Genomic DNA, 19,896 nt, shown 5'->3' with positions numbered 1-19,896 from the left:
GAGTGCATGACCAGACAAAACTTGGCGAGACCACTCTTTGAACACACGCACCTGCTAAATACCTCAAGAGCTGCCGATATTGGCTGAGCAAGTGAGTGGGCAATTTTGCCTCAGCTAAAGAGCCCATCTTGATCTTGACAACTATTTCTTCAATGCCAAGTGAAGAACAACAAGCGTGAACATTACAGCTAACGAAGCACGGCGGCAATTGCAATGTGCATTGTGACTGGAGCTGTCAAGGCTGAGGGAGTAGAAAATAATTCTTGATACGAGTCAAGTTGCACAGAAGAATATTTATTGCTTTGTTTCACTCTGCATTGTGGCTAAATGCACTTTTGCATTACTGAATGCAGCAAAGCATTTTTTTTAAACTTCTTAATTAAACTACAGCATGCTGTCCTAAAGCAAAGACAAGTTCATGTCTGGTTGTCAAACTTGTTTTCCCGAAGACTCCACCCACTGTCTGCAGGCAAGAGTGTGTTGTGCAGCGTGCGTACGATAGTCAAAATGTTGAAAATACTTGACTTCAAACATTACAGATGTAAAAAAAAAAAAAAAAAAAAAAAAAAAGCCAGCAGCACACAACTGTGGCATTGGCAGTAGTTCAGACAAAACATAAACATCTTGAATTAAATACAAACGTCTACCAAGAGATTGTTGAGTGAATTGTTGAGCGGATCGCTACGGATGTGCTTTGCTATCTGACCTACAAGTTTGCTCTGGCCAACAGGATGAAAATGAAGACTTTTTTCTTAGGCAAATCTGACTGGTTAAAGAAAGCGTTACATTGCTAACGTAAGAAGTTACACTGATGTGATGCTAAAGGCCAAAAGTAGAAACCACCGTGCTGCAGCTGCAAAAATACCAAAACTCAGTCTCGCCCACCCCTGAGCAGATTTGGGCCCCTCCCACGCCAGAATTGGACTGGGCATATAAATCCAGGCTTCATTGTTGTATCATTTAGCAACTGGCACCAAATAATAAATTGCGTGCCCGCATGACCGTGTCAACAAAGTGCAATCTAAAAGCAACTTTTTAATTTGACATTTTACAATCTTCTAATACGCTTTTATATTCCTATTTTGCAATACAGAGCCATTTTTTTCCATTTAAAATACAATTGAAAGTCATCATGCTGTTAGGGGCTATAATGCATGTAAGGCATTTCTTGTCGTTTCAATGGAGAAAATAAATTTCATATTTCAGTAAATTGAACACACACATCACAGCACATTATCTCAAGCTTTAAAAAAAAACCAAAAAAGAACACACACAGCTTTAGGCCAGGCAGACTTGGGAGGGGCAGAAAGAGAACGAGAGTGAAAGAAACATTTTGGCTCAGCAGGTTGGAGAAGGCGTGGTCACATAAAAAAAAAAAAAAACAGTCTAGGCACCTGAAGCACGGGTACAGTCTGCTGCAACGGGTGGAAGGAGAGACAGCGACTCGTCCGGCCTCTCCGGTGCGACACCTTGTGAGCCATGAGTCAGTACGGTTCTCAAAATGCACTCAGCATGAACACGAGCTTGAGCCGCAAAGGAGACCCCGGCGGGGGCTCCTTCCGCTACACCCGCACGGAGTTGGTGCAAGGGGCCGCCGGCAACGGCTACGACCACTTCATGGATGGACACAACACCTTGACCAAGACTTCGGCAGGAGGGGCAATGGCGGTCGACACCATCGGAAGAATGACATGCACCACGGGAGGTGGAATCAGGTACACTTCTCAACGACTTTTGATTTTCTCCCACACTTGTTGCAAAATTTCATCGACTCCATCTATCTTGTTGAGTCAGCATTTCTCATAACAGCAGCAATGTGTAGTTTACACTCGATTGATTACTGCAATGAAAGACTACGGCAAGACTGTACTGTCAAATAGATGAGTGCTAATGCTTGATGGTAAAAAAGGAATTCAGTGTTAGGAGATAAAATACAAACTTAAAATATGTTTAAATATGTTATATTTACAAGATAGTGCAGCTGGTATCGGCATTGGAGAATTGTTGTACAAGGTTTTGCGTTTGCAAAAAAAAAACATTTGCAACAATAATGCAGAGTATTCATCTCAGACAATGGCTATTATTGCGAGCGTCTGCAGCGAGTGCTGTTCCCTGTATGATAGTTTCCTAATTTAGGGACAATACTCGACATGTGAGTCTCAGTACTAGACATATGTCTCTGTGACGTTCTGCAAAACAACAAAGTCTCATGAGATGAGTCAGGACTGTAGACATCAACTTGTTGGAGTGCACTTTTGCACACTAGATGTTTGCTTGACTGTGCAGCGGCCTCAACGACATCCATCAGAGGGTCATGACGCTTCAAGCCCAGTGTCAGGAGGACCTGAGGAGAGCCGAATTCGCCCTGCAATCTGTGAGTCTGTTTTGTTCGATATTATCCCCTCCCCCCCGACCAAGCGGTGTGAACACAGTGGCTTTTCTTCCTCACCTTTTTCTTTTCTTTTTTTGGGGGGTGTCGGGGGGCTGTCACAACAGTAAAAATTGTTGGTAATGCGAATTTGTTTTGTAACAAAAAGCTATGTCACCTGCCAAGCATCGATTGTTTTGCAGTTAACTTAAGAGCACATGACAACTGCTAAGCTAATTCTTGTCTGTGATACAGAGAAACAAAAATCTCTCCCCCTAGAAGCATGTCAAGAATTAGTCTGCAGGATATAGTGACACGTAGCGGTGAAAATGTAGATCACAACTAGTGCATCCTGGCCCTGCATAAGAGACGGAAAATATTTGTCCTCATTTTCTTCCTGGTCTTTCTGCAGCAAGTTCTTCTGTTTTTATAATGATGATTCATATTCAACGGCACTGCATTTGAGCATTTGGGTGTGTTTTTTTCAATTCAGGGGGGGAATATGGCTGATGCAGAGCAGTACATGTTGAGGGCGAAAGACACAATTGAGCAGCTCAAGTTGTATGCAATGGACCTGAGGCAGATGGGTCAGCCCAACGACAACGTTGTCAAAACGTAAGCCTTTTCCTTCCAAAAGCTTTGCAGTAATATTGGCAAGTATCGCCTCTCCATTTGCACCCATCTGTTGCCGATACCTAGTTGGGAGATTTGTAATGATCAGCTGAAGGGGGTCCACTTGGCAATGAGCGGCTCTTTGCAAAGGAGAAGGAGTGGTAAAGGGAGCTCTGGAACTTGGGAGGAGCCGGGGAAGAGCTTCCATGATGCCGTGGCCTGGATCGCGCAGCAAAAGGTGGGCACACTCATCTCCTTGCACAAAGACTTGTGCCTCGGATTACCTTTGCAAAAATAAGACTCACAGAGATGTTTACAATATGCTGCGCTTTTTTTCTCCAGCGTCTGATTGAAACGACATACTGGGGTGAAGATCCTGCTGGTATAGAAAAGAATCTTATCAGCCACCAGAGGTTTCACAACTCCATCCAGAACAGTGCAGAAGTGGACAGAGCCAGGAGTGAATTGGTTGGTCATCGTTACGATTCTAAAGCTTGCTGTTGTCACAGCCGACCAGCAAAACCATAGTCCCCCCACCAATATCTCATTGTGTGCTTTTTATTGTCCTGAAATAGTGAAAATGTTTGATTTGATCCCCTAGGTCAAAAAAGGGGACAAAGGAAATCTTCATGCTTTGGACCAGGAGTGGGACAGTCTACAGGTCACACAAATGCCTTGACTACAATCCAAGTGGTTTCAATTCGGTGGTGAGGTTGTTATTGAATGTACAAATTCTTCCCTCTATGGCCATAGCAAATATCACATGCTCGGATGCAGCAGTTAGGAGACCTCCAGCAGATCATCCAGGAACTGTCCAAGGAGATCATGTGGGTCAATGACAAGGAAGAAGAAGAGTTGATCTTTGACTGGGGTGAAAAGAACCTGGACCAGTACATCCCCCGCAAGCAAGAAAGCTATTCCGTGAGTAGCGACACCTCCGACAAGATTGTGTCAGCTCATCCACAAATGCTCTGTATGTTCTAGAAACTCATGAGTGCCCTTGAGGAGAAAGAAAAGCATCTGAATAAACTGAAGGTCCGAGCAGACACCCTACTGAAGAACAAACACCCGGCCTCGGACAAGATCGAGGTTTGCTCTGATTGTGTTAATCTGTGCTAGCGGTAGCCTCATTGACAGAATTTTGTTCTCAAGGCATACCGGGACACGCTGCAGACTCAGTGGAGTTGGCTCCTTCAAATTACCAAATGCATCGACGTGCATTTGAAGGAGAATGCGGCATACAATCAGGTAATTCTCCAAACTCTTAGCGGTATGTATCACCTTCATGTCAGAATAGCAAAGGATGGAAAGGTTGTGCTGTTAGCATCGCTAAAGCCATCAAACCGCTTTTGGAAGGTGGGCCGGATCAGGCTTACAGCGTAACATGCGTAGGCTATCCAACTAGCAACTTCAAGTCACTTAACTAAGACTGTACATCTGCTTCAAGTTCTTTAAGGAGGCCAATGGGACATACAGCGCCTTGCAGGGGCAACAACAATCCATTTGTACAAAGTTCACCTGTGACAAAAACACCTCACTGGAAAACCTGTTGGAGTTCCTCAAGGGATTGGAGGTACAGTGAAAGACAATCCAATTGACACGATGTATCACAGCTGCAGTCTTGTTGGCACTAGCGTAGCTTTGCCACGTTCTCAGTAGCCTATCATATACCGCACTGTACGGGAGTGGATTCCATCCGATTGTTCTTTGTCTTTTACTTTAGAGGGAGCGAGAGACGCTGAGGGACCAAAAGAGGCAAGTTCAGCATCTTGTTAACAAGGCCAACGGCATCGTCAGACTGAAATCCAGAAACCCAGAAGAGAAGAGCAATCGGCCTGTCATTGCCAAAGCCTTGTGCGACTTCAAACAAGACCAGGTCAGTGTTTTCACACTTGAAGGTTGGACCTCACTTGTTGAGTTCGGCTTCCCTTCTCGCAAAGATGTTGGGTTGTTTCGGGCTATAGGCCACATTAATGGCAGCAAAGGTTTTGAAAGAATTAATCTTGCTCTAGTTTTTGAGCCGGGTAACTAATGTCAAATACAAGTCAAATCCATCATTTGTTACGCAAGCCGGGGGTTGTGTTTGTTGATCCTCCAGAAGGTGATCTGTAAGGGTGACGAGGCCATCTTGAAGGACAACAGTCAGCGCAGCAAGTGGGAGGTCACGGGGCCAGGGGGACTGGATATGGTCATACCGTCCGTCTGCTTGATCCTCCCACCTCCCAATCCGCTCAGCATTAACCTGGCTAACAAGTAGGTGGCGCTCACTTCAAACTTTATTTCTTCTTTTTGCATGTTTGCCATTTGCACTAACATTCAAAACAATCGCCAACGTATGTTCTTTCCTTCCTTTCAACAGAAACGAGCAGCTCTATGAGTCCATAATGTCTTTCTGGAACCAGCTGTACATCAACGTGAAGAGTCTCATCGCCTGGCAGTACTGCCTTCTGGATATCAATCGCATCAACTCGCTCACCCTAACCATGGTAAGGGATGAATACAATGTAAAATGTAGCAAAAGCAATGGTAGGCCAATAAAAGGCCAGCAGATAGTTGTTTCTCTTGAGCTCTTAAGCCACACATTATGCATCATCTGACTGTACATCATTCATTATAGCTGGCTCGGATGAGTCCCGAGGAGTACTCCCAGTTTATCAGGAGCCTGGAGACGCATTATGAAGAGTTCAAAATGAGTTGCCAAGGCTCTCAGATGTTTGCTGAGAACGACAAGAAGGGCATGGAGATTCAGTTCAATGGGGCTCAGGCCTACTACGGAACTCTCGTGGTGCAGCTACCCGCTTACCGTAAGCCGCATACGCCTCCTGAAAGTCAACCTCATACCTCATTTTTGACATTTAAAGAAGAAATGTGCAAACATTTAATAAAATCTTTTATACAATATGACATCATGCAATGACAACAACCTACTGTGCCACAAATAACCACTTACTAGAAACTAGTTTTAAATCGGCAATTTCGTCTTTTATGTTTTTTTAAAATTATTTTTATCTAGAAGCCCAGCAAGGGCAGCAACAGCTCATTATCATGACCTCAGCTGCCGATGAAGATGCCAGAATGCTTGAGGAAGAGCGGCAGAGAACAGAGGTGAAGAAAATCACGAAAGAGGTCGTGAAAGCGGTCAAGACGGAGCCAGTGAAAAAGAAGGTCACTTCGTCTCACAGTTTAACGGAGCTGCAAGCACTCAGACTGAAGCTGGAAGCAGCTGAGGACTTGCTGAGTCAGCATGTTCACATCTGCTTGGGAGATGATGCGACCAACGACTGCAGCCTCAGAATCACACAGATGGAGGTAAACAAAACAACCGGGCACTCAAATATAAGCTCTTAACCCTCACGGTCCATTTCTCAATATTAAAGAGTGCGCAGCTTGACGTCCAAGCAATGAAAGAGGAGTACATCAGGCTGAGGGAGAATATTATGAAGGAGCTGGAGAGCACGAATGATTCTGATAAAGCTCAATTCCTACTTAGTGAGCTTGAAGTCATCACCCAACGGCTCAGCGGTCTGGAGAGCAACTTATCAACTTTTCTTCTTTGGTAAGACTCTTGTTTTTCAATTGCTCAGTTAGCCTTGAAATAAATTCCTTAAAGTTCAATACGGGTTTCATTAAAATGTAAAATATATCACATGGTTTAAGTCTGCATGAAGTCAGCACCAGTATTTAGTTCGTAACGTCCTGGTCATATCCTGGAATGTGATGAAATCCCATCTTTGCCGTTACCAGGCTACAGGCTCTAAGGGACCTGCTGGAAAGCATGGCACATGCTGAAGATATAGTTAAAGTTCATGAAGCGAGACTGACCGAGAAGGAGACCACTTCTCTGTTACCGGAAGACGTGAACGACTACTTGAAGATTCTTAAGGTTCGTATATTGTTGGGGGATTGATGCAGTGCTGCCGCAGTGCAAAGGAGACGATGTGGCAGTGGTCGACAATTGCGGTCCTCAAATGATCAAAGGACCGGAATTGCCCACCCACGGCAAAATTGACTAAAGTCACCTTGACCGGTTTTATCATGCCGTTGCTATTTTGCGCATTCTGTGTAGAATGTTCAGGATGGGTTGGATGGCAAAAGTGACATTGTGACCTCCATGGAAGCTGAACTTGCCAAGGCAAACCAGTGCAATGGCCAGGTGGGCGGGCCCTTCTACAAGTGTGACATGATGCTGTCAAAATGCACTGAGCAGGTGGGCCTGCTGTCAGACCGCTGGAGACGAATAAAGGCGCAGATTGATACTAGGTACACCACGGACCTGTTGAAACTGAATCAATGAACCTTGCGGAAGAAAAGACTGCAAAGGGTTTGCCTCAAATGAATGGATTGGTTTCAGACTGCAGGACTTGCAGCACTACCTGCCTCAACTGGAGCACTACAAGCAGTCTAGCTCCTCCTTCAGCGACTGGATTGATGACACTCGCAAAAAGCAAGACAGCTTGCAAGCCACCAACATCCAGAATGTTCAATCTCTGAAAGACCACATCAGCAATCAGAAGGTTTTTCCAACAATATGATTTTGTACCTATGCCATGTTTGTTCTGACATTGTGTTTCCAAATCCGCCATCTTTGCATTTGTCATGTTATCAAGGCTCTGAATGCAGAAATCAAAGCAAAGAGGGATGCACTGGAGAAAATCCTCAAAGACAATGAGGCCTGCGTGGCCTCAATCAAGGTAAGGAGGTCAACGCTTGGTTATTATTGATTATATTTATTAGGTCTTTCCATCTTCCTTAAAGGTGGGCAAACGTGCATTGGCAGATTATCTTCAACTGTAAGAACGCAGACATGCAATAGAAAATCATTGTAATCAATTATTAGCGACATTGATATGCTAATAGTCGTGAGAGAAAGTTTAAATTACAACGTTAAAGGAGGACCTAAGTTTAAAATGACGTTCTGTTTTACAGGATTATGAAACAGACCTAGCCTGTTACACCTCTGGCTTGGAGACTTTGCTCAACATCCCTATCAAGAGAACAATGCTAAGATCGCCATCTGTAGATCTTATTCTGGAGGTACAGTGGACAATTGCACATGTTTTATTTGTCAAGTTATCAATCCAAACAAATGATAACATCCATATGAAAGAATGAAATCATCACTGTTGTGTTTCTCTTAGGCTAGTCAACTGCAGACCCGTTACATGGAGTTGCTTACTATGTCTGATGACTACTTGAAATTCATAGGGGAGCTTCTCAAAAACATGGAGGATCTTAAGGTACTGAAGTTTATATTTGTTGATATGTAAATATGTTAGAGTTGAACGAAATGATTATTCGCCATTCTTAGACTGCAGTGATCTTGACTGACTCTGCCTTGGTTCCAGATTCGAAATACTCGAATTGACTTGTTAGAGGAAGAGCTTCGCATACTGAGGGAGGCTATGGAGGATCGCAATAGCAAGAACAAGTCTCTCGAAGATGCGATTGTCCGCTATCAACTCGAGCTGTCCCAGTCACAGGACAAGCTGCTGTCGATGGAGGAGATCAAGCGAACCACAGCGCTGCAGTGCAATGCCGCAAAAGACAGCCTAGATGACTCACACAACCAACTGGCGGACCTCGCTGATCAGGTGACACGTCTCAACTACTTGCTAGAGGAAGAAAAGAGGAAGAGGAAATTGGCCGAGGAGCGCCACACCCAACAGCAACAGGAGTACGAGTCTGTCCTTAGGAAGAGGCATACCGAGTTAGAAAGCGTGAGCTGGTCCAAAGTGGAAGTGGAAAAGACGATGGGAAATCAAGAGCATGAGATCAAGCAGCTGCAACGGAAGCTAGAAGAGGAAACCTCCAAGGTGGCAGAACTGCAGAAGGAGATTTCAAAGGTAAGAAGCCAATGCAAAGCAAAGATCAATAACCTAAAGCTTCACTATGAATCCCAGATACATGTCAGTCAGAGCACAATTCAGCGGCTTTCGGCCCAGAGAGAGGATGACATGTCAGCTTCAAATGCAATATGACAGGATGCTAGCAGAGGGGAGGGCTATGGAGGATGAGCTCAGGAGGCTGAAAATGTCCCTCAAGCAGGCAGAAGAACTAAAGAAGAGAGCAGAGGAAGAAGCCCATAGGCAGCGTTTGCTAACCACAGAAGAAGGGCACATGAGAAGAGAACTGGAAAGTGAGATTGTGGCTTTGATCAAGCAGAGGGAAGAGGAAAGCAACAAGTACCAGGAGGACCTGGCTCAAGTTAGACAGGGGCTGGAGAAGAAGACTGAGCAGCTGGCCTACGTCACCCACAGTCTGGAGGAAGAGGTACGAAGAAGGGAAACTACAGAGGAAGGAAAATGTGTGCTAGAGCACACCTTGGTCGAACTTCAAGCAGAGCTAGCTAGTTCAGCAAAGGCCGTGGCCCAACTGCAGACGTGCGAGGCGGAGCTTCACAATATGCGTTTGGAGCTGGAGAGGGAGAATAGGGATCGGAGTAGAGTTGAAGAAAACCTGAATCGATTACAGGGCCGCATCAAAGACATTCAATCCGTTAGAGATGGCCTGGAGATCCAGCTAGCTAACCTGAGGAACGCCAACCAAGAAGAAGTAACGAAAAGGAGGCAGATTGAGATGAATTTAGAGAAGACCACAATGACGATGAGACAGTACTACGGCACCATTACCACTTTACGCCCGAACCAAGAGCAAGTCAAGGCATCAGAAACGAGAGGTGAAGAACAGTGTCTTGTTATGCAGGAGGAACTGCAAAGAAGCTTGGACCAAAACAGAAGCTTTATGGAACAGTTGTCGCAACTGAGCACTGAGCTGAAAGCCCTGCAGCATCTCTTGTTACAGGAGCAAGCAAAAGTTGAAGAGGTAAACCAAAGGAACGAGGGTCTGCATAGAACAATAGAGAAGAAGAGTAAAGATCTGAATGAAAACTACTCTGAACTTCAAACTCTCAAGGGGAAGACTGAAATCCTGATGAAAGAAAGACTGAGCTTGGAAGAGGAGCTTAGGATAACACGACATGATAAAGCAGAACTTTTGAGATCCAAAGAGGATCATGGTGATGAGATCTCCTCCCAAATTACTGCGCTGGAGCTTCAGCTGCACGCTAGCGAGCGAAGCAATGTTGACTACTGCAACCTTGTCTCAGAGCTCTCGGTGGAGAGGGACAATCTCAAGGTGTCCGTCTCCAAAATGCAAACTCAAGCCACTGAGGTACCCGCAAGTCTGAAACCTTCTCCCAGACTGCTCCCATCTTTCCAGATGAATCAAGTAGTCATCACTATCCATAGAAAAATTCTTGATTGCTTGCATGAACCTCAAAAATATTTTTCTCTTGTTGCTTCAAGATTAGCATCTGACTTCCCAAAAGTTTGAGTGGTGTCTACACGGGGAAAAAGAAACATGTTTTACCCATATGCAGTTGTCGAACAAAATTGCATTTGTAAAATGTCCTTTAAAAGGAATCATATTCAATAAGCAGCACTGCACATGCTCAAGATGAAAGGTTTATTAAGGTTACTTTTGTTGTGATTTGGCACTCTAAATATGAAAAACTAAAATTGATCATTCTATTTTACCCAGCACCCAGACTTTTGAAATCAGAAGTCGTTTTTCTACAAGTTGAAATTAAGTGCATGACTTTTGTCATTCAAGCGTGGTAGTTGAGTAGCTGATCTCTTCACACTCCTCACTCCACTAATCCAAAAGATGTAGCTTGCACAAGTTTTCACTTCTGCTAATTTTTCCTTCGCCCAGAGACCTATTAATTGCTTACAACTACAGCCAACACTTTTTTTTTTGTTTGAATGAAATTCAAACTTCACATAAGTAATGTGTGCCGTTTTGAAACTGAGAGATCGTCATTGGTATAATTAGCATCCAATTACTTGATTTTATTAGTTGCAATAATTGCAGTATGTAAAATGTAGTTTGGAATAACAAAGCAAAATGGGTTTGGGCCAGGTTTTTGAGTACGTAATAATTATGCAATTCGATTTTACGTTTGCACGTGTGTAAATTCATGCTATGTAAATTTCTAAACATGCCCGAATTGACTAATTTTCAGCTTCTTTTCCATTTTTGTTGATCTCACTCATTTCCCACAGATCTCAAGCACAATGCTATCACTGCAGTCGGAGTACACCGAGATTGTGAAAGAAAGAGATGCACTGCTGCTGAAACTCCAGTTGTCTGGGACAGACAAAGATGACCTCCAAAGGCTCGAGGAGGAACGCCGACGCATTAAGCTGTCTCTTGAGTCTGAGCTTCAAAATAAGCGACGTGTACAGGAGGAGAATGAGAGGGTGAAAAGAGATTTAAGTTACTGGAAGGAACAATATGAAAGTAAGCAGGGTCTTGTTAACCAGTACAATGCAGACAAGGAACGTCTGGAAAGGGAAACGACTAGTTTGAAAATGGAGATAGAGAGGCTTCGAAGGGAACTTAGTGAGCTCGAGAATACATATAAAGGAAAGCTGTCAAACCTCCAGAAAGAACTCACAGAGTTGACTCTTGTGAGACAGACTATACAGAATGAGGTCAAGAAAAGTAGAGAACTCCCAACCTTGGATCCAGCTACCGTTATTTTTGATGGTGTTCGTAAACCAATTACAGTAACCCAATTGCTTGATTGTGGGCTTTTGGATAAACCAACTTTTAACCAGCTCATTAAAGGGCAAAAGACTGTTCCTGATGCATCCGTCGATATAAAAGTTAGTCTCAAAGGAACAGGCCCGATAGCGGGGGTGATCATTGAAAACCCACAGGGTGACAGTTTTATTTATAAAATGAGCCTCACAGAAGCAAAGAAAGAGGGTCTTCTCCCAGCAGATGCTGTTGACCTGCTACTGGATGCTCAGGCAGCCACAGGCCACATCATTGATCCCAAAACTAATCAAAAGCTGACAGTAGAGGAGGCAGTTGCTGCCGGAGTGGTAGACCCGAGAGATCAAAACAGACTTTTAGCTGCACAAGCTGCTGCCGTGGGCTACAAGGATTTCAGTGCAGTCAAGTCACTTTCGGTGTACGAGGCCTTGAAGAGGGGATTGATTGACAGAAACGATGGACTGCGTTTATTACAGGCCCAGGAGTGTGTCGGTGGCATACTAGATCCGAACCTCAGCGTGTTCCTTCCCAAAGTCACAGCTATCGGTCGTAGTATTTTGGATGAAAATCTCAGTTATGCTTTGACCCAGAATCCCAAGTGTTATCTTGACCCAGACAACGAACACGGTGTCAGTTATGGAGATTTGAAGAAAAGATGCAAGACAGAGGCTCACACTGGTCTGCTACTGTTGCCAGTCACGAAGGGAATAGACCCATCCAAAGTGATTTTTGATGGTGTTCGTAAGCCAGTCACAGCACAACAGTTGCATGACTGTGGTATCTTGGACAAACATTCACTTCATCAATTAACAAAGGGACAAAAATCCCTCCCACAGTTGTCAGAAGAAAAAAAACTATTTTTAAAGGGGATCAGGCCAATTTCTGGTGTAGAAGTTGGATCTTTTGGGACTATATCTTTGTCAGAAGCCAAGAAACAGTTGCTGATGAATCCACATTGTGCAGATTTACTACTTGATGCCCAGGCAGCAACCGGCTACATTATTGATCCAAAAACTAATCAGAAGTTCACAGTAGAGGAGGCATGTGCCAGAGGACTGGTGGACATAAGAGATCGAGATAGGCTCTTGGCAGCAGAATCCGCCGCTTTGGGTTATCGGGATCCTAGCACGGCTAAACCGCTTTCAGTCTTTCAAGCCATGAACAAAAGACTAATCGATAGGAGAACTGGGCTACGCCTTTTGCAGGCCCAGGACTCTTGTGGGGGGATTTTAGATCCTAATCTGAGTGTGTTCTTCCCCAAAGACATGGCTGTGAATCGCAGCCTTTTAGATGCAGATATTTGTAAGGCTCTGAATCAAAATGCAGAGTGTTACCTTGACCCGGAGAATGAACAAAATGTCAGCTATGAGGCTCTGAAGAAAAAATGCAAAACCGAGTTCAACACTGGTTTGATAATTCTACCAATTACTGAAAGAAAAGATCCCTCCAAACTGATGTTTGATGGTGTCCGCAAGCCAGTCTCAGCGAAGCAGTTGTTCGAATGTGGAGTGCTTGACAAGCATACATTCGATCAGTTACTGAAAGGGGAGAAGACTGTTGCTGAGATGTCTTCTGAAAAAGTTATCTCTCTGAAGGGAACTGGCTCGATTGCTGGGGTTCAAGCTGGGAACCAGGGAAAAATTTCTTTGTCAGAAGCTAAAAAACAAGGCCTCTTATCCTCAGAGACTGCAAATTTGCTACTGGAAGCACAGGCTGCCACCGGTCACATAATCGATCCTACGACTTATCAGAAGCTAACAGTAGATGAGGCTTGTGCCAGAGGAGTAGTTGATCTAAAGGACAGAGACAAATTATTAGTCGCAGAAGCCGCTGCTATTGGTTATAAAGATCCAAGTATGGCGAGGCCTTTGTCTGTCTATGAGGCAATGAAAAGAGGACTAATTAATTGGAAAACTGGTTTACGATTCCTGCAGGCCCAAGAGTGCGTTGGAGGAATACTTGACCCCACTCTCAGTGTATTCCTCCCAAAAGACGTAGCGATCAAACGCAATTTATTAGATGAAGACCTCCGCAATTGTCTAAATCAGAGCCCTACATACTACCTTAATCCCGAACCTGAGCTTGATGTAAGTTACGGGGCTTTGAAACTTAGATGCGAGACAGAGCCTCACAGTGGCCTGCAAATTCTGCCAATTTCAGAAAAGCTGGATCCTTCCAAATTGATATTTAACGGTGTGCGCAAGACAGTAACAGCACAACAATTGTTTGACTGTGGAGTCTTGGACAAAGCTACATTAAATCAACTCATCACAGGGGTGAAAACAGTCCCGGAGGTGTCAGCAGAAAAGCAGGTTTTCCTCAAAGGCACTGCTATAATTGCTGGGATTTCAACTGGATTATTCCAAAAAATGTCCTTTACTCAGGCCAAGAAAGAAAGTATTATAGCCCCTGACAGTGCTGACTTGCTACTTGAAGCTCAGGCAGCTACAGGACACATCATTAACCCACAGACAAATCAGAAATTGACTGTTAAGGAAGCATGTGCGAGAGGTGTTGTCTCTAAGGAAGACGAATCAAAGTTGTTTGCTGCTGAAGCTGCTGCCATAGGTTACAGAGACCCAAACACTTCCCTGCTCATGTCAGCTGGCCAGGCCATGAAAAAGGGACTTATTGACAAGGACACAGCTCTTCGCGTACTTCAGGCTCAAGAGTGTGCAGGAGGTATTTTGGATCCTATCCTGAGTGTATACCTACCTAGGGACATTGCTATGGATCGAGATCTGATAGATGCAGACCTATACAAGGCCCTCAGTCAGTATCCTGAATGTTATTTGGATCCAGACACGCAACTGCCAGTTAGCTATCTGTCCTTGAAAGCAAGATGCAGAGCAGACACAAGCACGGGTTTATTGCTTCTTCCAGAACCTAAAAAACCAACAACTGTCCAAGGGCTTCGAAGTCAAGTCTCTGTCATAGATCTAGTAGATGCCAACCTGCTGGAGCTATCTGATATTAATGGATTGGAAGAAGGGCGACTGACAAGTCAGGACATTGCGTACCGACTGCGTTCTTATTTGGGCAAGTCCACCTGCATAGCAGGACTATTGGATGAAGCCAGTGATAGGGTGATGACAGTTTATGAAGCTATGAAAAGTGGACTCTTACGACCGGAGACAGCTCTATACCTTCTTGAAGCCCAGGCTGCCTCAGGTTTTATCGTCGACCCAGTGAACAATATTCACCTCACTGTTAGTGACGCTTATAACAAAGGAGTATTTGGGGCCGAGTGTCTGGACAACCTGCTATCAGCAGAAAGAGCTGTGAAAGGTTACAAACTTCCTGGTACAGAAAATGTAATATCTCTTTTCCAGGCAATCAAGAGGGGTCTAGTTGAGAAAGGGCATGGTATACGCCTTCTTGAGGCCCAGATTGCCAGTGGCGGGATTATTGATCCTGAACACAGCCATCGGATTGATGTGGATGTGGCCTGCCGCAAAGGATTCTTAAATGAGGAAATGAATAAGAATGTGACCGATCAGAATGCTGCTCATAAGGATTACGTTGATCCTAACACAGAGGAAAACTTAACATACTTGGGTCTTAAGAAACGTTGTATTACTCATGGAAAGACTGGCCTGATCCTTTTGCCAATTGTGGACAAGGAAAAACAAGAGGCAACGACGAAAAACACCTTGAGAAAAACGAGAGTGATAATTATGGATCCGCAGACTAATAAGGAGATGACTATACGTCAAGCATATGATAAAGGCTTGATTGACTACAGCACCTACCTGGAGCTTTCTGCACAGGAGTGTGAGTGGGAAGAGATCACTATCACTGAACCTGATGGTTCCAAACGTTCTGTTTTCATTGACAAGAAGACAGGAAGCGAGTACGACATCAATAAACTGCTTGAGAAAAAACTCATTGAACAGTCAGTTATTAATCAGTATCGCTCAGGGATCATTACTTTAACAGAGTTTGCCGATATCATCACTGAAAAGACGCATGGATTGCCACCAACAATTTCCACGTCACAGGCTTCATTTCCGACGTCAATGTCATCATCAACAGCAACAGTAATGACAAAATCTTCTTTCACAAAAACATCTTCAATACCTCCCACCATTAAAGAGCAAAGCTTTGCAACCGGTAGTGATTCTCAAGGCCTTACAGACACCCTAAATCAAACAGCAAGTGTCGCTATCACCCTGGCCTCTCCTGTTGAAATTGTCGGTGAAAAGGAACCCGTGGGCGCCATATTTGATACAGAAACTTTGGACAAATTATCAATCGTGGCAGCTCTAAACAATGGTCTTGTTGATACCATAACTGCTCAGAGATTGCTGGAGGCACAAGCGTGCACCGGAGGAATCGTAAATCCAGAAAATGGGCGTCGGCTCAGCATCCAAGAAGCGTGCCGCCAAGGCATCATTAACGATGACATGGCAGCCAAACTCAAGGCCGCTCAGAAAGCGTTTATTGGCTTTGAAGATGTCAAAACCGGAAAGAAAATGTCCGCGGCTGAAGCTGTTAAGGAAATGTGGCTACCTTATGAGGCAGGCCAGAGGTTTTTGGAGTTCCAATTTGGGACAGGAGGACTTTGCGACCCTGAACTGGGCTGTAGACGAAGCACAGCAGATGCTTTGCAAATGGGCTGGATTGATGGTAGCACTGCTATGAAACTCCAAGATGTCAGACACCACACAAAGAATTTAACATGCCCAAAGAGCAAACTGAAGATTTCTTATAAGGAGGCTCTGGAGAATTGTCTGGTGGAGGAGAGTACTGGGCTGAGAATGTTACCAGCATCATCCGTTTCCTCCAGAGGGATAAGTAGTCCGTACAATTTTGCGTCTGCCCCAGGATCTAGCACAGGCTCTAGAAGTGGCTCACGACGAAGCTCTCGTAGAAGCAGTTTGGATTTAGGCTCTCCCGCCTCCTTGTCAACCAGTCATTACAGTCATACAACCCTTACCACCCACACCACCAGACCCTAACCCACGGTCTTATCCCGAAGGTATGGAGTTGAGTCAGGGGAGTTGAAATTGACTCATGAATACATTCAAGCAATCAATCAGACAGGATTGGGAAGCCACACGCAGCGTGCAAATTTTAACATTTGAGACTTACTCTCCACAACCGCTTTGTGAAACAACACCTATGACTTACTTCTTCGTGTGCTGTCTGAAAAAGGGGCTTTTTTTGCTTTGGGAACATATTGATGCTGTGATTGCATTCATTCTGCATTTATTAGGCTATTCTCTTTGTTTTGTTTTGGCAGGGTTGCAAGGTTATTTACATGCACAGTGGTACACCACAATGGATGTTCAACTATAATTTGATGTTGATTTGATTGAAAGAACATTTTCAAGTCGACTTGCATTTAATATGTATTTTCAATTCCTTTCGTGAAAGATGCCACAAAAAGCCAACAGAAGAGTCAAAACACCAATGGATTGTACAATGGGGGGGATTTCAAGGTATTACTGTGTATTCATGAAAACATTAAACTTTTGATTCTTTGAGTGAATGAATAATTGTCCATATATTCATGGTCATTCTGCTTACTTGCTAATATGTTGTTTTCAATAAAACATATTACATGAATGTTTCGCAATAGCGGTGTGTGCGACAAGTAGTGACATTTCTAGCCCAACTACATTTCACCGTTGTTTGTACTAAACTGCCCCACATCCCCTTGTGACATCCAAAAAACCTTTAGAAGGACACACAGATAGAGGAATCAAACTTCTAGAGGCCGGGTGGGCGATATTTTTCAAATACAAACAATCTGATGCGATACAATGTTAGCTAAAACAGCATGAGAGTCCATTTTATGAGATGAAGCGCTGCAGGTAGATACTGTTGGATTTGGTTCACAATTTTGGAAGCGCGCTATACGCGCCTCACGGCAAAAGCCATAGCTAATCTCCTGTTATCCAATTTATTCAACGCGTGCTTGTTTTATTTCTTCAGTTTTAGGATGTCAATCGTGCACTTATCTGATGTAAGTGACCGGCTCTCCGTTTAAAGGGTAAAATTCTGTACTTCAACCCCTCTGCAGTAACGCAGTCTGTAGGGGAGACGAGAATTGATTTAAGCCGGTACGGAAAGAAGATTTGTTCCAAGTCTAACCGCTGTTCAGGTAACTAATCTATTGTTAGATTAATTCCGTCATTTCCGGACGCCAGTCCCGCTGAAATCAAAGAAACCCGAGAGTTGAGTACCGTTTTTTTCCGTGTATAATGCGCGAAATTTAACTAATTTATTGTCCTAAAACAGGGGTGGGCAAACTACGGCCCGTGGGCCACATCCGGCCCACGGGACCGTTTAATCCGGCCCGCCAACCCTGAACAAATTGTATTATTAAACTTTTTTTTTTTTGGTCATTTTGCCTGCAATGACTGCGTTTTCCCAGTAGATGGCGAAGCGCTCGCCTGCGCATTTACTACCGGAAGCCGTGTCAGAAAGCTCGGTGCACACTCACAAGTGCGTGTACCTACTCAGTAGTACGGACTTGGCGCACTCTCGCTCTATTCGTATCAGTCCCGAATTTAGAGCGTGGGCTTTGACGACAGCATTCTTATAATTCGCGCGCTGAGCTTTCAGATGCAGTTTTGCGCTAAAGCCACCCACAAACCTTCCCCTGGAATCCTTCCATTAAAATGAGTGGCCCGAAAAAAAGAAGTGAGTGCCGAATGTTAAAAAAGAGTGGACAATTTGGCTCGACGTACGCGACGTGACGTTCAGCCACATCAACATCAACCCGTCACAAATCAAGGTAAACGGACCAACACCTCGGATCTCGCCTAAGAATTGCCACAACAAATTTTACTCCAGACTATGACGCACTAGCAAAAAAGGGAGACCAACAACACTGTTCCCACTGAAAATGAACGGGAGGCTCTCAAGTTTATTGTAAAAAAATGCATTTTGAATATGATTTGTACACATAGCAGGGATTGAAACTAGCGACCATTCTCATTTTCAAACAATGCAGGATGCTCAAGGACATTGATGCACCACCTATTTGCGACTAATCTTAACCTGTAAAGTTCTTAAGGCTTACTTTAAGGAGGTGTTTCCCGTTTCCTCACCTCTGTTACCAGGTGTTTGCGAGTTAAAACTCTGCTCTGATTTTCAGATACCCCTCGCCGTGTTGCTGTTTTGATTACTTTATTTGGATGTATGCTTTCACCGATTCTTCAAGATGATATATTTGGTCAGAATGTTTGCCGTTTGATGTGATCTCATAAGATAAACATCTTTCATTAATCTGACCTGCAGGCACTGAAGTGATGGAGATTGTTATTCATAATAACAGTGTCGTATTTTATGAGAATCACTGATAGCAGTTTTTTAGTGAATTATTATTTTTTTAATGCTGTTAATAAATGCATTTGTTTTCAAAAAAATTGTTTGGAATATCCATGCTTTACTACCTACTAAAGGCCAAGATCTTTTATGCAATGAGCTTTACAGGTCGCTTATATGACTTCACACAACGCCTACGTCCATCTGCTCCTTGTCCGGCCCTCCGGTACAAATTTAGAACCCAGTTCGGCCCGCGAGTCAAAAAGTTTGCCCACCCCTGTCCTAAAATCTGGGGTGCGCATTATACATGGGTACAAATTTCCTTTTTTTTTTTTTTTTTTTAAGAAAATCATGGTACAACAAAACCAACAACAGGACTGACCGACAAAGTCGTGGAACAAAAAGACAGGGTGACATTACCAAAGACAGGAACAGAAACCACATCATGACAGTAACACATGCAATGATCCGACGGTGAGCGAGGGGCAGACAGGACTAAAATACAAAACACGTTACATTGATTGAGGTGACACAGGAAGGGAGGGGCGACGCGAACAGAAACTATGGCAACCTAGACACATAGCAAAACTGGGGACGAGACATGACAAATCTCCCTCGAAATAAAAGTTGAAATCACCTTTCTTCTTGTTTGTTGTCAATCGCGCATCGCATTCAGCCATCCTGCCCAACACACTTCCATCCATCCATCCATTTTCTGTACCGCTTAGTCCCCACTGGGGTCGCGGGCGTGCTGGAGCCTATCCCAGCCATCATCGGGCAGTAGGCGGGGGACACCCTGAACCGGTTGCCAGCCAATCGCAGGGCACACAGAGACAAACAACCATTTGCACTCGCACTCACACCTAGGGACAATCTGGAGTGTTCAATCGGCCTACCAAGCATGTTTTTGGGATGTGGGAGGAAACCGGAGTGCCCGGAGAAAACCCACGCGGGCCCGGGGAGAACATGCAAACTCCACACAGGGAGGGCCGGAGGTGGAATTGAACCCGCACCCTCCGAACTGTGAGGCGGACGTGCTACCCAAGTGCCCCACCGAGCCGCCCCCCAACACACTT

At 44.3% G+C, this 19,896-nt stretch overlaps 2 protein-coding genes across 2 annotated transcripts; both read left to right on the top strand.

Moving 5' to 3' along the window:
* Positions 1-1,394: 1,394 nt before the first annotated feature.
* On the top strand, positions 1,395-17,113 carry LOC133166493 (desmoplakin-A-like). Its single transcript, XM_061296434.1, has 24 exons — positions 1,395-1,715; positions 2,287-2,374; positions 2,862-2,983; positions 3,068-3,218; positions 3,323-3,448; positions 3,582-3,641; positions 3,734-3,901; positions 3,965-4,069; positions 4,133-4,228; positions 4,428-4,553; positions 4,704-4,856; positions 5,079-5,233; positions 5,340-5,466; positions 5,598-5,784; positions 5,994-6,289; positions 6,358-6,536; positions 6,725-6,863; positions 7,047-7,240; positions 7,332-7,494; positions 7,588-7,671; positions 7,907-8,014; positions 8,119-8,217; positions 8,326-8,823; positions 11,044-17,113. The coding sequence occupies exons 1-24, from the start codon at positions 1,480-1,482 to the stop codon at positions 16,501-16,503; spliced, it is 9,120 nt and encodes a 3,039-aa protein (XP_061152418.1). The 5' UTR covers positions 1,395-1,479; the 3' UTR covers positions 16,504-17,113.
* LOC133166495 (desmoplakin-B-like) lies at positions 8,830-11,037 on the top strand. Its single transcript, XM_061296435.1, has one exon. The coding sequence runs from the start codon at positions 8,870-8,872 to the stop codon at positions 10,310-10,312; it is 1,443 nt and encodes a 480-aa protein (XP_061152419.1). The 5' UTR covers positions 8,830-8,869; the 3' UTR covers positions 10,313-11,037.
* Positions 17,114-19,896: the final 2,783 nt, after the last annotated feature.

This window comes from Syngnathus typhle, linkage group LG14 (assembly GCF_033458585.1).
Source record: "Syngnathus typhle isolate RoL2023-S1 ecotype Sweden linkage group LG14, RoL_Styp_1.0, whole genome shotgun sequence".
Lineage (NCBI taxonomy): Eukaryota > Metazoa > Chordata > Actinopteri > Syngnathiformes > Syngnathidae > Syngnathus > Syngnathus typhle.
This window is presented reverse-complemented; position numbering and strand designations above follow the sequence as displayed.